Below are 21,382 nucleotides of genomic sequence, written 5' to 3'. Positions count from 1 at the left end.
GGTGTCATGTTTCATATTTTATTAACAAATTAACTGTGAATAAATAAACATGTTTTGGCAAAAATGAAAACTAATTTAAATCACTTAGTCATCATTACTGGTACAAATGTGTTCTGCTATTTCTAGTTTAACTTAGAAGTATAATTATTTCTTTATTTCTTGCCCCAGAATGATTCAATGCATTTCCACTGAAACACCACGTCATTAAAAACACCCTTTCCCTTACAGGCCGTTATTTTCCGTATGAGTAAGTAAGTAAGAAATTTATATTTATAGAGCTCTTTTCTAGAGAAGTCACAAATTAGGGACCTTATGAATTGCCAACTTTTTATCCTAAAATAACTGATTTGTCAAAGCTTTATATCGAGACCGACCACTTCTAAAAAGTTTAAAAGGAAAATACGTTTAATTGTACAATAGTAGTATTAGGTTAGGTAGAACTTTATTGATCCCTCAGGAGGTCTCCTTCGGGAAATTGTTTTTTTTTTTCCAAATTATCCACAGCAAATACAGCAATTTTTCATAAAAAATAATCAAAATAAAATAAGAAGAACAAAGAGAAATAAAGAGAAAGAACAAGATGATACAATCTAAGTCTAAAGATATAGAGTGCGTGTGTATATGTATATGACAGGCTCCCGCCCCAGGTAGCTGGGACACGCAAGGTTAAAAAAGAAAATTAATATATACAACCATCGTGAATCACACACGTCTCTTTTTTTCATTTACATAATACATCTTGTATTTCACTATCCTTCGATGAATGTAACGCGGACGTCATCGACCAATCAGCTGCGACCTCTGGTCCAAGCCCCGCCTTTTATTGCTGCGCTATTTATATACCGCCAGCGCGAGCCTTTAAGCGACAGTGCAGCGAAAGGTGAAAGGATCCAAGCACTGAGCCGCGCATCACCACCTCTGTCTAACTTTAACCTTCCGCCGTCAGCACTTTATTCCTCGGGTCCTGGTCCTTGAACGCACCAGGATGACAGAAGGGGGCGACATGTCAGAGGGGGGCGCCGCGGTCCAGGAGGAGGTGAGCGCACCTCTTTCTCCTCCTCCGGCGGTGGTGTTGGAGGAGGAGAAGAAGGTGGACGGTGACGCCAAGGAGCCGGAGAAGGAGGTGCCGTTCGTGCACCCGGAGGGAGGCTGGGGCTGGGTGGTCATGCTGGCCTCCATGTGGTGCAACGGCTCGGTGTTCGGCATCCAGAACGCCTACGGGATCCTGTTCCTGCACCTCCTGAGGGAGTTCGGCTCCGAGGACGACAAGGACCTCCGCTTCAAGACAGGTGAGTCTTTTTTGGGCGGGAACTTCATGAAGATACCTGCCGGTGAATTTAAGTTTAGATTCAGCATTTAAATTTAAGTTTTAATGTCTGAGGAGGAATGAAAATATACCAAATACACGTGTGTGTGTTTGACTTACTGTATGAATGAATGTAGCAACACAGCTAATAACAGCTAGCATGTGGTGTTTAGTAAGTTTACAGAAATAAAGACTTTCTATAAATTTAGTCACTTACATAATTTTGAGTCAATAAAGCACACGTTTGCAAAATTATTCAAGATGATTAAAAAATGTAAACTTAAAAGGTTTTATTTTGTTTAATAAGTATCTATGTTATGCTACAGAATGCTAATGCTAATTTGTTCATGAGACCATGATTCAATCACAAGGAACACTCAAGAAACATCTTAAGACGTTTTTATTTGTTCAGAATTTTCCTTGATTTTCTGGAACTCCTGTTGTGTTCTCAGTTTTATCTTGACCTTTAAAGTATATATTTTATTGAATATTGTTTTGATTGTTTAAGCGCTTTGTGACCCTGGTCTGGAAAAGCGCTATACAAATAAAAATTACTTACTTACTTAATTACACTATTTCTTTGCTCTTTCTGTTTTACAAGGTAAGTTTTCATGTCCTTTAGAAATTGATATCAACTTTACAACTATGATGATGCAACCAGTGTCACTATTTAACTCAAGATTACATCAGTAAAAAAAAAGAGTAAAAGTGTGCTTGTACACACATTTACTTTAATTATGAATACCTTGGTATTATACTGGTAAAAAATGTTCTTTACAGTTTTACAAAAGTTTTTGTAAGTGAGTTCAACATTTAGGTCCCATTCATTCAACACTAAAACACACATATTAAAGCATTATTATTAAAAAAAAATGCTATAAAAGAAAAATAAAAGTCTGCCTCATAAGCAGAGTTAGTTGTGTTTTTTTTCGACACCGGAATTCAAAGCAACATACTTGGGACCGGAACCATGGTTATAAAGGACAGGCTAGATAATATACATGGATAATTGTGAATTTGAATGAAGAGGATCATTCCTTAGCCAGAGTGTGTTTGTAATCTATTCATCTTGTGTTTCTTGGAACTGCTGAAAAAAACCCCTGAATAACTTCCAGGTGACATCATTAGATTACGCACGCCTGGATCTTTTTAACGGTGACAAGTAACAGCGCTACAGTTTCTGAGGTACTCTGTTAAAACACAATATAAGTGTTGCCGCCATGTTGTGTTTTCATATCAGAGGCCCAAAGTTCTGAACCTCTGGGATTAATCATCTACCGTTTTCTGTTGTGAAATCCTCAGCGTTAAACCAACGAGAAATTGAACAATTCACAGAAGCTGTTCATTTTGTCCATGTATATTCAACATCTTATCCTCATTCTGCTGTTGATGTTCTGTTTAGTGAAGACAAACTCCTCGTTGAACTTTCCTTTCATTTCAACGCTTGCATGGATCTCGGTTGAAACAAGAAACTGAAAAGTGAACTTTAGATTAGATTGGATAAACTTAAATCTAAACTCTGAGCTATACAGCTAAAAAACAACTTCTAAAGAACAATAAACATAAATTCTTACACGTTGGTATGTAACGACATGGTAATTATATTGTTACACATGAAATGATTCCTAAACTACACAGACGATAGATCATAAAAGAAAAAGAACAACGTTTCTATAAAAGGAAAGTGCAAGATTATGAAATCAAAGTCTAAAGATAAAGAATGTAGATCAATAAAAAAAAGAAAATAAGACAAAGGATACAAAGAATATCATCCTCTTTTCTCTTCACTCCTGCCCCCAAACTCAGAATTAAACAATCTAATAACACGAGGAATGAATGAGTACCTGAGTTTATTAGTGTTGCATCATGGGAGGAGCATTAGTGCACTCCATCTGCTTCTCCGCTCACTGATGACAGACCAGAAAACAACAGACTACTTCTATTTAATATAAGAATTTGAGCTACATGCGTTCTAAATGTCGACAAATTTTGGTAAAAAATCGAATACCCAACTTAGACATTGAACATGTTTTGACTATTGACAAAACTATTAGTAATTTGAATGTGTGATGCAAAGAAGAAAAACAAATAGCCCATGTTTCTTTAATATCTTGTCCAAACAAGAAGGAGCTGTCTCGCCTGCAGTCAATACAAAACTCTCTCTAGTAGAAGAACTCACATTTCCCCGATCCTTAAAACTCCTCACTGGCTACCAGTTTCTTTTAGGATCAATTTTAAAGACATTTTTATTCGTGCAGGCTTTTCTCTGATTTTCTGGGACTGTGTTTGTCTTATGCGTCTTGATCTTTTAAATTTTAACTGTGTATTGTTTTTGATTGTTAAAGCTTTGTGGCCCTGGTCTAGAAAGGCGCTTTACAAATAACCTTTACTTACTTACTTACTAATTCAAGAGCTGATACATTTTCGATTGTCCACCAAAAACACTTTTGAACAGCTGCTCTTTTTTTTCATTTTAGCCTATAATGTCCACATAAGTCTAGTTCAAATTTTGTGTAAAACTACTGTGTGAGGTGGAGAGATAAACCTCATCACCTGTTTCCACTCTTCTGCTCTAATCTGGAGTGAAACCAGCAACATATCCAGCTGTCTTTCAGCTGTTGTTCCTCCAGCAAATGTCTCAGACACTCGCCGCGTCATCAATGTGTTGTTTCCGTTAGCAAAAGGTCTGTTGTCACACGTTTGATTGATTCGTTTTTCTCAGACAATCCACACCAAGATAGAGAGTTTACCCTGGTAGTTTCGCTAGATGGGTTCTTATCTACATTGAGATTTCTCAATGGTGTCTGTGGGCGTAAAGTCCATCCGTCCCTCTAGGTTCTTGATGGGATTAGAACGGAACGCTTTTGAGCAAAACTATTGATTGATGAGTTGCAATAGGAATTCCACACTCACCTTACACAAATGTCTACTTTCTAATATTTCACGTGAAGGAGATATTGTGTGATGCTGAAGAATTGTTCATTCTTTGTGAGTGTTAATCACATGTTTGTGTAGCACAGTTCGTAACAGACATTTGATACATATGTTTATGAAAGATAGCAGCAACACAACTGTACTCTTCACCTTCCAGGAAGACAGCACAACAATTTCCTAAACTTTGTAAATCATCACGTCACTCCTTCAGTGTTCACGTTTGTATCCAGACAAAAGAAGTGTCTACTACACTTTGAATAACTTGTAGCTATTAGTTACGAAGCCAATTCACTTCTTATTGTAGAGCAAGGCTGTAGCAATATCACTTTTTTAAATTTTGATCAAGGTTTTGTTTTATATATCAGATGTATTACATAATATGTTGTGTATTGACTCTGGTGTTGCAGAATTTACAGACCACATGACTCTTGACAAAGTCGTTACTGCTTTCATTTGTTTTGAAATATGTCGAAACATCAACTTTAGAAAGTCGCTGGAGTCGACTGTATCCTTTACAAATACATCAACTTTGGGTGACTGTAGGGACGAAATGTTTAATTGTATATTAACGAACATTGTACAATTCTGAGTTCGGGGGCAGGAGTGGAGGGAAAGTATCTGAATGTTCTGTTCTATGTTAGTCTTTGTATCCTTTTTCTTTGATCTTTGTTCTTTATCTTTAGCCTTAGATTGTATCATCTTGTTCTTTCTCTTTATTTCTTTTTGTTGTTGTTCTTATTTTATTTTGATTATTTTTTATGAAAAATTGCTGTATTTGCTGTGGATAATTTGGAAAAAAAAACAATTTCCCGAAGGAGACCTCCTGAGGGATCAATAAAGTTCTACCTAACCTAATACTACTATTGTACAATTAAACGTATTTTCCTTTTAAACTTTTTAGAAGTGGTCGGTCTCGATATAGAGCTTTTGACAAATCAGTTAATCAGATAAAAAGTTGGCAATTCATTTGTGACTACTCTAGAAAAGAGCTCTATAAATATACATTTCTTACTTACTTACTCATACGGAGAATAACGGCCTGTAAGGCAAAGGGTGTTTTTAATGACGTGGTGTTTCAGTGGAAATTATTTGAATCATTCAGGGGCAAGAAATTATTATTTTATTTTGATTTATTTTTTATGAAAAATTGCTGTATTTTCTGTGGCTATTGGAAAAAAACTATTTCCCAAAGGAGACCTCCTGAGGGATCAATAAAGTTTTACCTTACATTATATTTTGGGATGGTTTCCCAGTGTTTGAATCCCTGGTGTTTACTACCACAGGGTTGGCTTCTCGATCAAACAGCCTATTTTGTAATGGGAAGTTGTGGGAAAGTATCTCCTTGGCTTACTGCTTTTCTAGTTTCTGACCAGAATAAATATTTGTGGCTTTTAAAATAAAAGCATTAGCCAAACTGTCCAACAACAAAATATAACATAACAACCCATTTCCTGTTTGTGGCTCATTTCTTACTCGGGTGTTAAACCACACATTTAGTGCCACATTGACGGCGTAAACATCCTTCCTTGCCACAAAGAATTTCCCAAGTGGCCAAAGTATTCCCTTTACCCACCAGACTGCAAACACTGGTCTACCAAAATATCCCTGGAGTATTTGCCTACAGATTTCTTGTCAACAGTGAGGACGAAGTTATTATCACACAAAGGGACATAATGACTATGATGGTTTAAACACTTCTATGATGGCCCTGGAACTGGCTTCATTTTTTAAATGTAAACTTTGAACTGAACTATAGGCTGTTGACGATGAATAAACTGGTACATTTTTATATGTTTTTCTCAAAAAAAAAAGTTTTAATTTTGCTTAAATGTTGCTTATGTTTTATTTCAATCGCAACTATGAAATAAGTGAAAGATAATAAATGACCAAACATTAAAATACTATGTTGGGTACCACTCACTATACGGAGCTACAATAAAAATAGCAACTTCATCAAATGATTTCAAGACTCAGATAATGACAATATAATGGGTAAACGTGGTTCTTTGTGTGTATGAGGCCCGTGTTGAGGCTATAAGTCTAGTTGTGGTTTTTAGTTCTGCTTCACAAAAAGTGCAATACAAGTGCACACAAAGCTCTGCAAAAAAAAAAGAAAGACTAGCAGATGTTTTTGGAGGTTTGGCGAGTTACATTTTTTATTGTACGTTTGTGTGAAGGATAAAAAAATGCATCACATTATGAATTGTATTGTAATTGTAATTATGTATATCTTTGTAAACTGATCTAAAGATAGGTATACAGATCAATGAGGTGTAATTATTGGAAATGAAGTTTATTAGATTTGAGCTCCATTTTTATTAGATTATCATAAACAATATTTTAATTGGCAAGTTGATCTAAATAAACAACAGGTATAGGATTTATAACAAGATACATATAAGCATTCTTGCTCTACTGTCGGGCTTTCTCAGCATAAAAATAATGCTACTTTTCATTCTCTTTTCTTCATAGTCAGTAATTATCTACAGAGGAACATGTGTGTGTTTGGTGTTGTGTTTCCCAGTGTGGTCCTGAGACACTTGTTCTGTTTGTAAAGAGGAACTAAACCCCATGTCCTGACTTTCAAACGTCAACAGTTATCTTAGCGCAGCAGCTTCCCCTCAGCTCTCTGTAATTCCACTCCCAAGAACCCTTAACTGAATCCCAGTCATCTCTATACGAAGATTCACACACTCTTTACAATGATTTACAGAATATCCTTTGTGTATTTGTGGGGGTTCAACACTTGACACAAAGTTTTTGTGCTATTTTGTGGTGAGAACACATATCTTGAAGCGTGTTGCAACATGAATCCGCTTCAACGATCAAACTTGTCTGAGCTGCTTTGAAGAGAAAACATTAATTCTAACTAGGTTTTTCTTTGAACCTCAATCTGGATAAAACAAAAACCACAATAACTATAGTCTTAAGCTTTTTCAATTCTCTAGTACAAGCTGGATGAAGGATATATTTTCCATATTTAGAATTCTATCCAAGTTTTTGCAAACGCTTTTACATTTTTTTTCTCAATGTTCTGTTCATTCCGGAGCTCTAGCTACATGCATCTTTTGGACTGACTGAACGGCTGTGACTGAGAATATTGAATGACATCAACAGACAAATTCAGAATTCTAGGCTCATTTGCTCAATTTTTTCCACTATTGATCCGCCTTGTTTCATCACAAATGCCTACGTGGGTTTATATACAAACATTCACCCAAATCCATGTTTGGCAACACATTCTTCTTGCGAGCCAAAGATAATGAACATGAATGCAGTTAACTGGGAGTCATGGTTAGCCAATGATGGTTTGTTGTGTAGGGGCGGGGACGTCCAGCCCACAGAGTCGTTGACCATCACACATGTGTGGAGCATGGCTCCCTCCCAATGGGAATGCAACATGAGGCTATTCGTGGGCCTCTCGCAACACTAGCTGTGGTTAGCCAGTCTTTTTGAAGCACAGCAGACGCACACTTAACAAGGAGATGATCTTTCCTCAAGCTGTATTTTCACGCTTCTAATATTACACATCTAGATGTACGACTGAAACACTTGACTCCAGGTTGAAACGGGAAAATATTTTTGTTGGCTTGCTCGTGGTCCGCCATGCTGTCCGAGGATGTTTTTATTTGTCTATAATGCCATTAGATGGAGCTGGAGTTTGAAAGTCCAAATGTGTGATCATGACTCAGGTGTTTTCATTACAGTTGTAATCTTTACTACATATTAACCGACGCCTATAAAAGCGGCATTATTCCTTGTTTTTTATTTCTAGATGACAGTTAAATATCTTGTATACTTTTATTCTGTAGCATCCCTTCCATGGAACCTTCTGTGTTAAGTTTGTGGATGTGTTAAACAACCTTTGACCCTAATATTTTTGCAGACAATAAACATGTGAAAAACAAAAGCTTTAAGTAATAGCAACATAGATTTTTTTTGTGGTTACAGTACAGAATTAAGAATGAAATAAAATAACACACAAAACAAGAAATAGAAACAAAAACAGAAGCCAGCAACAAGGCAGCCATTTTAGTCTGAATATGTATATATCATCAGTATAAAAAAAAGTCAACCCTTAACTTTTGTGAGCCACAATTTTCTTTGACTTTAATTTGCTTGAGAAAAAAGGTGATGCTTTTCACTGGAATCCTTTTAATTACGTTAATGCAATAGGAATAAAAGGGATGCTGACGGGGGTAAGCATAGATGCTTAAAACATACACACACAGAAACAGTTCAATGATTGACAGAGCGTTTGATGTTGGCACATGACGAGTGTTTGGTTGAAGGTTGTGGAGAGATAAAATCTAAAGGGTAAATAGGTCGAGGACACAGCAGGGCTTCATAGGCAGCTGACGGGCCAATCTTGTGTCCTCCTGTACATGACAGTCATCATCAGGCCATTACCTCATGGGGTGGAACTTTCAACAAAGCCCCGATTTAAGGGGGGGATGTCACGGTGATTGATTGACAGGTTTAGGCGGCTTCTTGTGTTTGGTTAGATCATCAAAACATCAAGTTATAATCCTATTTTTTTTTTTTATAAGTACTACGATGAAGCTAAACGGTTAAAAGATTGGGCTTTGAATTTCTATGGCATTTCTCTAAATAATGATTTACTAAAATGTTTTTTGTTTACTTTTTAAAAATCAACAACACATAGTAAAACCTTTTTTTTTTTTTTATTGATTCAATGAAAAACTTGCATTGATCTTAACCTTGTGAGCCTTTCAATACTTCTCTGAAATGGTTGTGAAATAGTTTGAGCTTGACTGGGCTCTAACTTTGACAACTACTTTCACAGTTTCACCTTAACAGTAACACATTAAGCTTAATAGAAAAATATTGTCCTCATTGTATTAACTAGCCACATATTGGACAGTATTAAAGAGAAAACTAGTCAAACGTTATTTGAAATAAGGATTTATTTCAAATTTATAGACTTGTTTGTATAAGTGCTATGTATTTAAAGGGTTGTGCAAGAAATACACATTCAACATTCTTAAGGTAATACAACTCTACATGCTGGAAACGATGTGTTGTCTTTGGATGAAAGAGCTTGTTTCTCTGCACCAGACCAACCATAATGTAATGAAGCATAAGTTCAACACAGACGTTAAACAATAAATCAACGAGAATTCATTTAGTCTGACGTAGAAGGAGCGTTTGTCATCGTGGGAGGGTTCTAGTTCCTCCAATCAAGGCTCGGCCAGCATCACCACCCTGAGCTTCTCTTCAGTAAACCTCCCCTTTAATACTTTCCATATGTTCTGCTTACATTTTAACTCGCATGTTCTTTGGCTTCTTTATCTCACAAGTTATAAATAAGCATATTTGTAGCAGGTGTGGCATGTCCCCTTTTTTTGCTGTGTCTTGGATCAGATTCCACTTCCTGCTTTGAGTGGCCAGATGTGAAAAATTATGTGTACTAGTTCGTCCCTAGTGGACTCCAGACTAAATGCTTTCCAGCTGTTGTAAGATGGATTGTGGTGCTGAAGGTTCTGCTCTGGTTGTTATGTGTCTTTAGATTCAAGATATGGCCTCAAATGCGAGGGAAAGGCATTTGTAACATATCGTTCTCCAAATTATTTTTATCTGTTCAACTTATAGATGTGTTTATTCTCTCAGTCTTTTCCTCATGCCATCTCAATAATGAATCCTTATTTCATTATTGAAGGATGTATTTTGTATGAGAATTAGTATTCTGTTATAAGAGCTTTTGTTGCTGCAGTACATTAGGGAACTTTTAGGAAAATCAATCTGAATCAGGCTTTTTATTTCTTGACTCTTCCAAATATTTGTTTAAAAGTCATGATTAGACTGAGACATGGTTATCATTCAAAACCAATAGAAGTTCTTGTTAAAAATGTTTTTAAAAATCAAATGGACAGTGCTTCTTAATAGTGTTTCTTTTAAATATAAGTTGCACAATGAATGCGACAGGAGGTTGCTGGATTGAAAGTATACATGGAATGTGACTGCAGCTTCCATGGAGGGGAAGTCAGAATTATATCTCAAAAGATGATAGAAGTTATGGATGTGCTTTAACCTTTGGGGCCATGCAACAAAACAAGTCTCCAAACCCACACACATACATATGCCATTTCAAGCTCTACCTGCCAATATTGATATTGGAATTCTAAGTAATCCCTTCAGGGGGGAATATGAAGAGACATGAAAGTGGCAGATTAATAATTCCAGAGCGGAGTCTGTTATAGAACTGCTCTGTCGAGAATGAGCTGGATGATGCAATAACTGCAGAGTATGTCGCGAGAGAAAAGTGTTTTAAACGTTTTGGCAAGAATCTGGCAGTACCATATGTATCACGATACAGGGGCAACAATACAATATAAAGCGATACTGTAGTGACAATAATATATATTCAGTATTGCCACAGAACAGACTTCATGACTGATTAAGTTGTAACTGCTTTCATTTGTCCAAACATCAGCTTTAAGAGCTGCCGGATTGACTGTATCCTCTCATCCTCAGTCATCTCTTGGGTCTTCTTGGATTTCACTGTTGCTCAACCTGCGGGGACGTAATGACTCCTGCCAAATAGTGTCTTGAAGTATAATGCAACACAAAAATGACTGTTGATAGAAAATCTATACAGATTTAAAATATATTACCATAAAGAACTAATTTAGAAATAAAATATGTTTTGAAAGCCAATCATTTAATCAATACAGTCCTGTTGAATATACAGTAGATGCAGTATTACAACTGTGTATTGTTTTGATTGTTAAAGTGCTTCGTGAGCCTAGTCTATAAAGGCGCTTTACAAATTCTTACTTATTCTTACTTTCTTACTTACTTACTTACTTACTATTATTATTTCTCAACACAATATTGACTTATGTTGTGCATGTCCTTGTTGTTTTTTTGGCTTCGCATCATGTGGTTTAATAATGTGAAAAAATAAAATAAATGTTAAGGAGCGTTTGATCCAATGATACTACAGACTCAGATCTTGTAGCATGGACAGATGTATAGAAGGTAAAGATGAGATCATTCTGTGTTGAACCTGAGGTTTGCTTTTCCACGTCCAGTAAGAACTGCTCCACTTGTTGACTGTGGTTAATAAATAACTTGCCAACCACCTGCTTCAAATGTCCGATGACCGATTCACACGCTGAAGTGGAGCTGTCAGGAAACCATTTGGTGCACTTTGTAGCAACACACATTTGTTCTGGTTCAGAACCGTGGAACACTATCTAAGTCTTGTTCAAGTAAGTAAGTAAGTAAGTTGTATTTATAGAGCGCTTTTCCAGATCAGGATCACAAAGGGCTTAAAAAATCAAAACAAAACTTAATAAAATATATACTTAAAAGATCAAGATAACACCGAGAACAACACAGGTGTCTCAGAACAAGTGGTTTAGTCGTGTATCAGCTTAAACTTTTGCAGTGCATTAAGGGACTTTTACTAACTGTTGACAATAGACAAGAGTTTTGCATTCTTCCAGAAATATAGTTACTATCAATGAGTAAATGTATCCTTGCAAGACGTTTTAACGAGAACAGCACTGACAGCTAATACCCCTGCCAAGCAGCTCAATTTAACATGACTTTATAAAAATGGCATAAAATCAAATCCACTCAATAAATCCACCTCTACAACTGAAGCTGAAAACCAGAGGATTTGGGACTACTGTAGACCACCAAGTAGTGGCATCATACACAAGGATTTCAAAAGGAAGACAAACTTCCCCAAATCCAGATGGAACTCCACTATCAGCATTTCCTGAACATTTGACTGAATCTCTTTTTTTTAGTTTTATAAACATGACATGACCTCCTTAGCAGCGGTAACAATCTAAACTTTATCTGGAACTCGAAGAAATGTCATCTCAGACCAACGTTTTATTTTTATTGTTTGGTCTGAATTGAACAATCCCTTTATTATGGTGACACTGTCACTGTTTTTAAATTCCAAGAGTTTAAAAAAACGAATTAGGAAAATACAGAAACAACACTGTCGTCATCTGATCCGCTGCTCTCGTCTTTCTCAAGCCGAACAGCGACAGCAAAAAACATTTTGGCTCCAGCTGCTGTACGTCTTTCTCACAGGATACTCTCAACCTTTGTTCAGAGGAGAAAAACATCTGTCACTTGTCAAAGGTGTTTTTCTCTCTGCACACTCGCTCGTCTACAAGTACATCCTGACTTCACCTCATGGTTTTTCACAAGGTCTCGCACGGAGAAATATATCTTATCTGCCGAGCGGCTGACTAGTTGATTTAGATTATCAAGACAGTGCTGAGCAAGCAGGTGACAATAAAATGTTTCCTGTCACTGTTATTGTGCTCTTCAACCCCTTAAAACACATTTGTAAGCAGAAAACTGTCCAATGACCCACCTCTATTTCAAAGCTGGTGATTTTACAGAAAATTGTTCTCGCTAGAGTGAGGAAAATAATGACTAAATTTTGAGCATTTTTGTACTTGATCCTTTTTTTTAAAATAAATTTAAAACATTTAAATCATTGAGCATGGGTGAGAAAATGATGGCATATTTGATATAAAACCTCAATTTACATACATTTAAATGATTTTAAATCAAGATAAAATTGATTTAAAAAAAATAGTTACTCTAAGAAAGGTTTTTGAACAAGATTAAATATAAAAGGGAGCACAGAACAAATGTAAAAATCACAGAAAATAAAAAAAATACCAGATGTTTTTAGCTACATTTTGCACCATGGATTTACTGCACTTCAGAGAATAAACTTGAACATAACAATGTTCAATCAATAATGGCGATCTCTGTGGTGTTTGGACCTGTGAGTCGGTTTATCCTCATCACTCCTTCCTGTGTCTAGATTCATTCTTCCTGTGTGATATCATCATCACTCACAGGCACAGGAAAGACTTATCATGATTCTTAACATCACAATGCAATTGTAAACATCCCAGTAAGATTTACGTTTGTTTACGTGACCAACGGCTTTTTGTTTCCTCTCATGGTGACGTCTTGTTTTTGACACTTTCCTGTCTGCTCTTTCAGCCTGGGTGGGCTCGCTCTCCATGGGCATGATCTTCTTCTGCTCTCCCATCGTCAGCGTGGTCACCGATATCCTGGGCTGCCGAGTGACGGCCGTGGGCGGGGCGGCCGTGGGCTTGATAGGCCTGCTGGCCAGCTCTTTTGTCACGTAAGCATACATTTTTGTGTGATTGCACAAGTTAAAAAGCATGTGATGTCGTTATTTAGTCATACTTAGTCATATCCTGTATAGTAGTGGTCCTTAACCACAGTCTGAGGGTTGGTTCAAGTCTGCGAGGCATTTTTATTTTCTTACGGGGTCACACACAAAGAAAAAATAATCAAGATTTTTTTTACCATTTTATATTATTTTTTTGTATTATAATTTATTTATCATAGCCTCAGGCTCTGATCTGCTAAGTCAATACAATTCATGAACCCATCACTATATATTGCTGACTTAACTTTTGTTTAAAAAAAATGATTTTATTCAAAGTAACGATAGTCTTTAACGTTCGTGTTTCAGTCAAGTTTTGTTAGTTATGTTCTTTATCTTTATCATTAGACTTAGATTGTATCATCTTGTTCTTTCTCTTTATTTCTCTTTGTTCTTGTTCTTATTTTATTTTGATTATTTTTTATGAAAAATTGCTGTATTTGCTGTGGATAATTGGAAAAAAACAATTTCCCGAAGGAGACCTCCTGAGGGATCCATAAAGTTCTACCCAACCTAAGTTTACAACCAAATTAAAAGTGTAACACGACTATAATGAGTGAATCAAAAACTCTTACAGTTTGAAAACATGAACTACTTCTGATATTTTCTTTGTCTGTGAAGCGATCATGATTCTAGTTGTAAGTTTTTATTAATGGTATTAAAGTAACATTTAACGATGCTCATTATTCTGTAGCGCCCGCAGACACCAGATCCTTTTATGACGGTTGTAAAAGGGAAGCATGCTCAGCAGTAGCGGATCATAAAGCTCACATTGTAGGTGCAAAGTTTTGAGTGACTGACGAGGAACTGACTCAGCAGATTATCATTAATAAGGATGTTGTCAAAATTACTTTCAATTATAAGAGTGATCCATAATAAAATGAATTTCTTTATTCAATAGTCAGGATATAATCTTGACTTTTAAGTTGTCTTTTGTTTTTTTTTGTGCAGCACTCTCGGACCTATGTACTTCACCTACGGCATCGTGTTCGCCTGCGGGTGCTCGTTCGCCTACCAGCCGAGCCTGGTCATCCTGGGCCACTACTTCAACAAGCGCCTGGGTCTGGTCAACGGCATCGTGACGGCCGGCAGCAGCGTCTTCACCATCACGCTTCCCTTCGTGCTGTCGCACCTGCTGAAGAACGTGGGTCGCCAGAACACCATGCGCGTGCTGTGCGTCCTCATGTTCGTGCTGATGCTGGCCGGCTTCACCTACAAGCCGCTGCTGCCGACCAAACCCAAAGAGTCCCGCTCGGGCCGAGTCTGTCCTCCTCTGAACAAGATCTTCAACATCAACATCTGGAAATCCTTGGGGTATCGCATATGGGCCTTTGGAATACCTGCAGCACTTTACGGCTACTTTGTGCCTTATGTTCATCTGGTGAGTGTGACTTCATCCATGATAGAAAATAGTTATTTTGAAGGAGAAGAAACGTTGATGAAATTAAGAAACTAGAAACGGAGAAAGTTTTATTTGACTAACATTGAATGGTTAAAACAATATTTTGATGTTAGTTTCACTCAATTATTTTTAGATCAACTAAATATATTCAATACATGCAGTTTGTCAGTTATTTAAGTTGCAATAACTGCAGAGTATGTCGCTAAAAAAAATGGATGATGCGCTGGATGATGCAATAACTGCAGAGTATGTCGCTAAAAAAAAATTGATGATGCGCTGGATGATGCAATAACTGCAGAGTATGTCGCGAGAGAAAAGTGTTTTAAACGTATTGGCAAGAATCTGGCAATACGATATGTATCACGATACAGGGGCAACAATACAATATAAAGCGATACTGTAGTGACAATAATATATATTTAGTATTGCCACAGAACAGACTTCATGACTGATTAAGTCGTAACTGCTTTCATTTGTCCAAACATCAGCTTTAAAAGCTGCCGGATTGACTGTATCCTCTCATCCTCAGTCATCAACTTTTAGATATTATTATTATTAAATAGAAAATGTTTTTGTTTACTTGAAAACATGTTGCTTTATAGTGGGTAAAATGATGTAAGAATCGTTTCGACATGACCAATGTTTGTACTTTCTGACGTGATGATGGCAGCACTTAGTGATACTACCGCCCTCTACTGGTCAGACGCTCCTCTGACATTCTACCGCCGTGTTTTTGTTTGTCCATATCAAGTGAAAAAAAGGAACATTTTATACCAAAAATATTACCACAAAGGTGTGAGTTCAGTGAAAGTTAAGAAGGGACTCAAATTGATTCCCGGACGTTTTATTTTGCAGGATTTTTTCCATCTGTTGATCTTCTTTCGTTCATGACATGTTTGTGTAGCTTCTGTGCGGACTTTGACAAAAACATGTTGGGGTTGAAATCCTAGTGGTCAAAGCTCAGAAGGTGATGTGTTTGTTTGAGCAGACAAAACATTGACTCCTGGTCCTGGATCAGCGCTGTTGTCTTAACACTTCTCGAGTGTCTGCTACTGAGACTGCGCCCCCTAGAGATCAGCTGCGTCTCTCCCACAGTTTGAAAACAGTGAGCGTGTTGTTTGGACTTTGACTTTCCTCTCAGTAGTGATTGGGCTGATGAGATTTCATGGTGAGATAAGATAATGGTGTTTCATTTTATGAAGTCATTTTCAGAGATCAGTAGGTGGCGCTATTCTTAAATATTGGTTCAGGGCTAAAGATGCCTTCTAGTAGCCTTCAATAATGACTTGTCAGTATCAGCAACAGCAGATAATGATAATAATAACTTCATTAATATCTACAATAATCCTGACATTTGACTTTCATTTCAATCACCACAGATGACGTACGTGGAGGAGCGTTTTGGCAAGGACGCCAACAAAGAAGTGCTGCTCATGTGCATCGGCATCACGTCCTTTGTGGGCCGTCTCATCTTCGGCGTGGTGGCGGATTACGTGAAGGGGGTCAACAAGGTGTACCTGCAGGTAAGATGCTGCGTGGCCTGGTCATCGTTTCGGCCCCTTCACCTTCATCCTCCTCCTCCAGGTGGCCTCCTTCCTCGTCATCGGCCTGATGTCTCAGATGATTCCTCTGTGCAACATCTTCGGAGGACTGATCGCCGTTTGCCTGCTGATGGGTATTTTTGACGGCTGCTTCATCTGCCTCATGGCGCCCATCGCCTTCGAACTGGTCGGCGCCAATGACGTTTCACAGGCTATCGGTTTCCTTCTGGGCCTGATGTCCGTGCCGATGGTGGTTGGACCCCCGATCGCAGGTAAACACTGAGGGAATGATTCTCCCTTTCAGCACTAGAAGTATTAAAACATAATATGAGTATTACATTTTATTTAAAAGATCCTTTCAGAGCAGTTAGTGAGCCTTGTCAGAGTCATTGAAATTAATAGAAGCAACAGATACATGTGGGTTATATACTGTGTGTATATACATATGTATATATGTATATATATATATATATATATTAAATGGATGGTGCATTCAACACATTAACTGATACAAAATGTTACTCTATTATTCACACACAGTATCAGTTTTAATTTGTCAGCTGGTGTGGTAGGACTTGAAACACTCCCCGAACTAAAACTGCCAGTGATATTCCTTTTTTGATAGTTAGTAAGTAAGTCATTTATATTTATATAACCTTTTCCAGACCAGGGTCACAAAGCGCTTAAACAATCAAAACAATACTCAATAAAATATATACTTAAAAGGTCAAGATAACAGCGAGACCAACACAGGAGTTCAAGAAAATCAAAGAAAACCTGCATAAATGAAAGTGTCTTGAGATGTTAGATAGATAGATGTTAGATGTTAGAGTGAGATTCAGAAATGGAAAAAAAAGAAAAAAGGCCTCCAATTTGCCCTTGGACTTCAATAATATCACTTCATGACTCAGTTTCTTACTCAACGAACATTTCTTCAAACACTTACACTTCAACACTGCGGTTTGTCTCACTCCCTCTCAGTGAACTCATTGCTATCGCTGCATGCATTTAGTAACTTCTCCTGTCATCAATGCCCGCCATTAAAATGCTCTTGTTCTGCCTTCAAAACCAAATCAAATGTTTTCAATTGTCGTTCAAGAGCTCAGAGTTAATTACACGAGTTACTGTTTATACATTTATACTGTCAGTAGCTTTAATGAAAGTGATAAAGTGTAAAAAATGCTCTCCCGCCACAGGCTTCCTCAGGGACCGACTGGGCAGCTACGACGTGGCTTTCTACCTGGCAGGGATCCCTCCGATGGTGGGCGGGGCTCTGCTGTGCCTGATCCCGTGGGTGGAGGCCAGACGCAAGAGGAGGGAGAAGGCTGCGGCTCTGAAGGCCGAGCCGGGCGTCAACCAGAACATGCTGGAGAATCCTCGGGTCGACTTGAAGTCACCCAAGAACGGCGAGTCGGTCCTCTAGTGTCCCCGCTGGACAGCGTGAAAGAGACAATCCGGGTCCAACCCGGGCCATGAGGACATTTGGCGTAACCACTGTCTTCAGTGGGAGGAAAATACCAAAGTGTTTTAAAAAAAACAGTCTTGAGATGAACCTGAATGTTAAATCTTATCTCGCAGCACGGACGGCAACACTTGAAATTTCAGGAAAATATGTTTTATGCAGTTTGTAGTGAGGACATCGAAAAGGGATCTTGGATCCTCTGGAAACATCGACATTCTCCAGAACCAGCAGCTCTGTGACGGGAGCAGGAAAACCACATCAGCTTTCACTGCTGCCTCGAGAAATAGTGCGAAGTTGTGCGACACGTTTGTGCCTTTTTTGTTGAGCTGGAGATTCACACCAGTTCCTGCTCGTCTTCACCACTGGTGGACGCTCCCTCCACTCAGGGAACGTTGCCTGGACCTCAGAACCAAGAGAATCCTTGAAAAACTATTGATTTTTTTTGTGCAATCTGTTTAAGGTTGAGATCACGGAGTGAAAATACCTTGTCATTACGTGACCGTCCATCACTGAACTCCGTCCTTTCTTCTCTTTCATGGAGCCTTCAGTCACGCGATCATCTCACACCATCGGTCGGATAAACAATCTTGACCTTTGGTTCGGATCCAACATAATGCGGGCACCATCCTACCCGTGACACCATATGAAGCACAGAGAAGTGTTACTTTTGCCAAATCATCTCTCAAAGCAAAACAGCACATTGACGAGCAGAAAGTAGTGAGGATGTGTTTATCAAAGAAAGATGCTTAAAGAATGAAAAAAAACACAGTTTGTCCAAAACATTTGATTTAAAAAAAAAAGAAAAAAAAAGAGCTTTAAGAAAAAAGTTTACGTTAATACTTTTTTTTTTTAATTTTGACAAAAAGCACTTTAATTGTGTTTCAGTGGAAACAGACGTTGTCTGGGTTGTGTTCTGCGAGTATTATTTTGGGGCTTAATTATTTTGAGGAGCTTTGCCAAGAGAGAACATTCATATTATGTCCGTTCTGTTTTGGTTACCGTTGTTTAGGTCGACCAGTGCCGTTATCATGGTAGAGTAGAAGTGAAGGGATGATGGATAGATGGATAGATGGATAGATGGATGGATGGATGATAGATGGATAGATGGATAGATGGATGATAGATGGATAGATGGATAGATGGATGGATAGATGGATAGATGGATAGATGGATGGATGGATAGATGGATAGATGGATAGATGGATAGATGGATGGATGGATAGATGGATAGATGGATAGATGGATAGATGGATAGATAGATAGATGGATAGATGGATAGATGGATAGATAGATAGATAGATCGATTCTCCAGTGAAAGGTGAATGTAAAATATTGTCCAAGTACTTTATTTTGTTTGTTGTTTTGATGATTTACCAAAGCACATGCCATGGATACTACAACACTTATTTACTCTGTCAAGTGATTTTTTAAAAATTCCATAAGAAGGAAATTTCAATTTTGGTTCTTGAAGCTTTCAAATATCTCTAATGTAAATGTTATTAAGTGTGTACTTAAGATACTTTCTAGCATTGAGTCGAAATTGGCTTGTTTTATTCCAAGCTGTTTTCTCTAAGCAATCATTTTGTTTGTTAAAAAAACAACTTACCTCCTTTGTTGCATTGTTTTTTCACAGATTTGAAAATGAATTTAAACAATATTTTCAGCTAGTACCAAACAAAAATGCTCACTTAGCTTGAATGCTTATTATATTTTAGCTTATAATTGCTATACCAAGCTAGTTAGCGCTCAAATCCAACATAACACAACCTGAGCTTGAGTCAAAGTTTTCTCCTTTCACTACATTTCACTATTATGACTGGAATTGTAGACATAACAGATATCCTGAAGCTTTTGTTGCTTGAACGCTTGCTATGTCGAAATATTTTAATCTTTTAAGAATGTAACAATGTATCATGATTTTTTGTGTGTGATTTAGACAAACTCATGAAAGAGCTGGTTATCAGAGTATATGGAAATGGTTTTCACGCGATCGTATGCTAGTTAGCCTTGTCCACGCGTTCCTGTCAAGCTAGCAGCTAGCTATCTTAAAACACATTTCACTTGCAATAAAATTGACATGAAACACATCAAAAAAAAACTTTGAAAGGGATGTTAACACATCAGCAAAGTAACTTTTTCATCAGTGAAGTCAGATACATTTTTACAGAACTAAGAATAAATGTGAGTCTGGATTGAAAGCTTGTGTGAAAATAGCTAAAAGAAAACGTTAAAACCAGCTGTGTGATGTTTAGTTTAGGAAACCATCATTGCATTAATATGTCTTTGTCTTCAATGTTATGAAGATTTTGTTTTCTTTTTGCCAATCATTTTTATGTCTCTGTATGAAAAGTGATGTTTTACTTATTTGACACACATTTTTAAAATGTCTCATGCATGGCATGAAATACCATTTTCTTTTTGTCAATTGGTTATTTCCATATTTAGATTTAATGTGTTGATATTTATAAATACTTATCCTTTTATTATATCCTTTTATTTGAGTTTGACTGTCTTTGTATCATTATAAGAAATATTGAGTTATTGTTTCAACGATAAAGAAAATGTAACTGTATGTTGAAATATGAGAATTCAGCCAAATTTTGTTCCATCCCGTGGTTATGAATTCTCATATTTTAATTATAATTGTTATAATTTAGAACTTGTAGGTGTTGTTTTTGGTTTACATTTTGATTACTTTTTAATAGTGAGTTTTCTCATAGTTGCCTTTTTTCTGCACACAGTTGTGTTTTCCTGGAGTGATCTTTTTTCATTTGTGTCGACAATCTTTGCCTTCGGACTCGTGTTTGAATTCAAAACTGGACTTTAGGAAGTCTGGTGGACGCCAGCGAGGCACGACTGTGTTGCCGTGTTGGTGAAACAGAATAAAGATGATTATCGCATCAAAGTTACTTTAATACTCTTGTGTTGTCCAGACTTCTGAGAACAATTATTTGACTCTCACTTTTTTTTTCTTAAAGAAATAATGTGGGCTTTATTTAAATGATTTTAACTCCATGTAGTATGTTGACCCCTCGTTATTTTTCTCCTTTTTTATTCTTTAATTATTTTAAAATGTATAAATTTTAAATCATTTCAATGTAGAATTGTATGGATATTTATTTACTCCCTTCAACATCTTTTTGAATACCATTTTATTAAATTGTATTTTATTTACTTTGGAGAATGACATATACATTTAATTTTCAAATAACTTTCTCTTTCTTCAATAACAACATCTATATTTAGGTTACAAAGATAACATCCCAACAAATTAGAAATATACAATGTCACCATTTTATTTTTTTTAAACAGAAAAAGTTTTGGGGATTTAAAGTACGACGATCTGAAACTGCAGTCCTTGCTTTCAAACACTAGAGGGAAGTGTTTATATTAAAAAAAAACAAAAAAACTCTTTAATATCGAGGCTTTCTTAGACATTCAACGGAAACACACGAACAACAAGAGATTGGTTGGATATGTGTCGTTCTTGCTAGATTGCAGGTCAATAATAATGATTTTATACATTTCACTT

At 37.0% G+C, this 21,382-nt stretch overlaps 1 protein-coding gene across 1 annotated transcript; it reads left to right on the top strand.

Annotated features, from left to right (window-relative positions):
- The first annotated feature begins 880 nt into the window (after positions 1 to 880).
- slc16a10 (solute carrier family 16 member 10) lies at positions 881 to 20,755 on the top strand. The gene is made up of 6 exons (XM_087805911.1): positions 881 to 1,289; positions 13,253 to 13,397; positions 14,397 to 14,826; positions 16,227 to 16,370; positions 16,432 to 16,660; positions 17,585 to 20,755. Exons 1-6 carry the CDS (start codon positions 986 to 988, stop codon positions 17,809 to 17,811), a joined length of 1,479 nt encoding a protein of 492 aa, XP_087662037.1. The 5' UTR covers positions 881 to 985; the 3' UTR covers positions 17,812 to 20,755.
- The last annotated feature ends 627 nt before the right edge of the window (positions 20,756 to 21,382 follow it).

The sequence above is a fragment of the Callionymus lyra genome, chromosome 13 (assembly GCF_982586985.1).
Source record: "Callionymus lyra chromosome 13, fCalLyr1.hap1.1, whole genome shotgun sequence".
In the NCBI taxonomy this organism is placed as follows: Eukaryota; Metazoa; Chordata; class Actinopteri; order Syngnathiformes; family Callionymidae; genus Callionymus; species Callionymus lyra.
The sequence above is the reverse complement of the archived record's forward strand: the minus strand, read 5'-3'. Positions and strand labels throughout refer to the sequence as shown.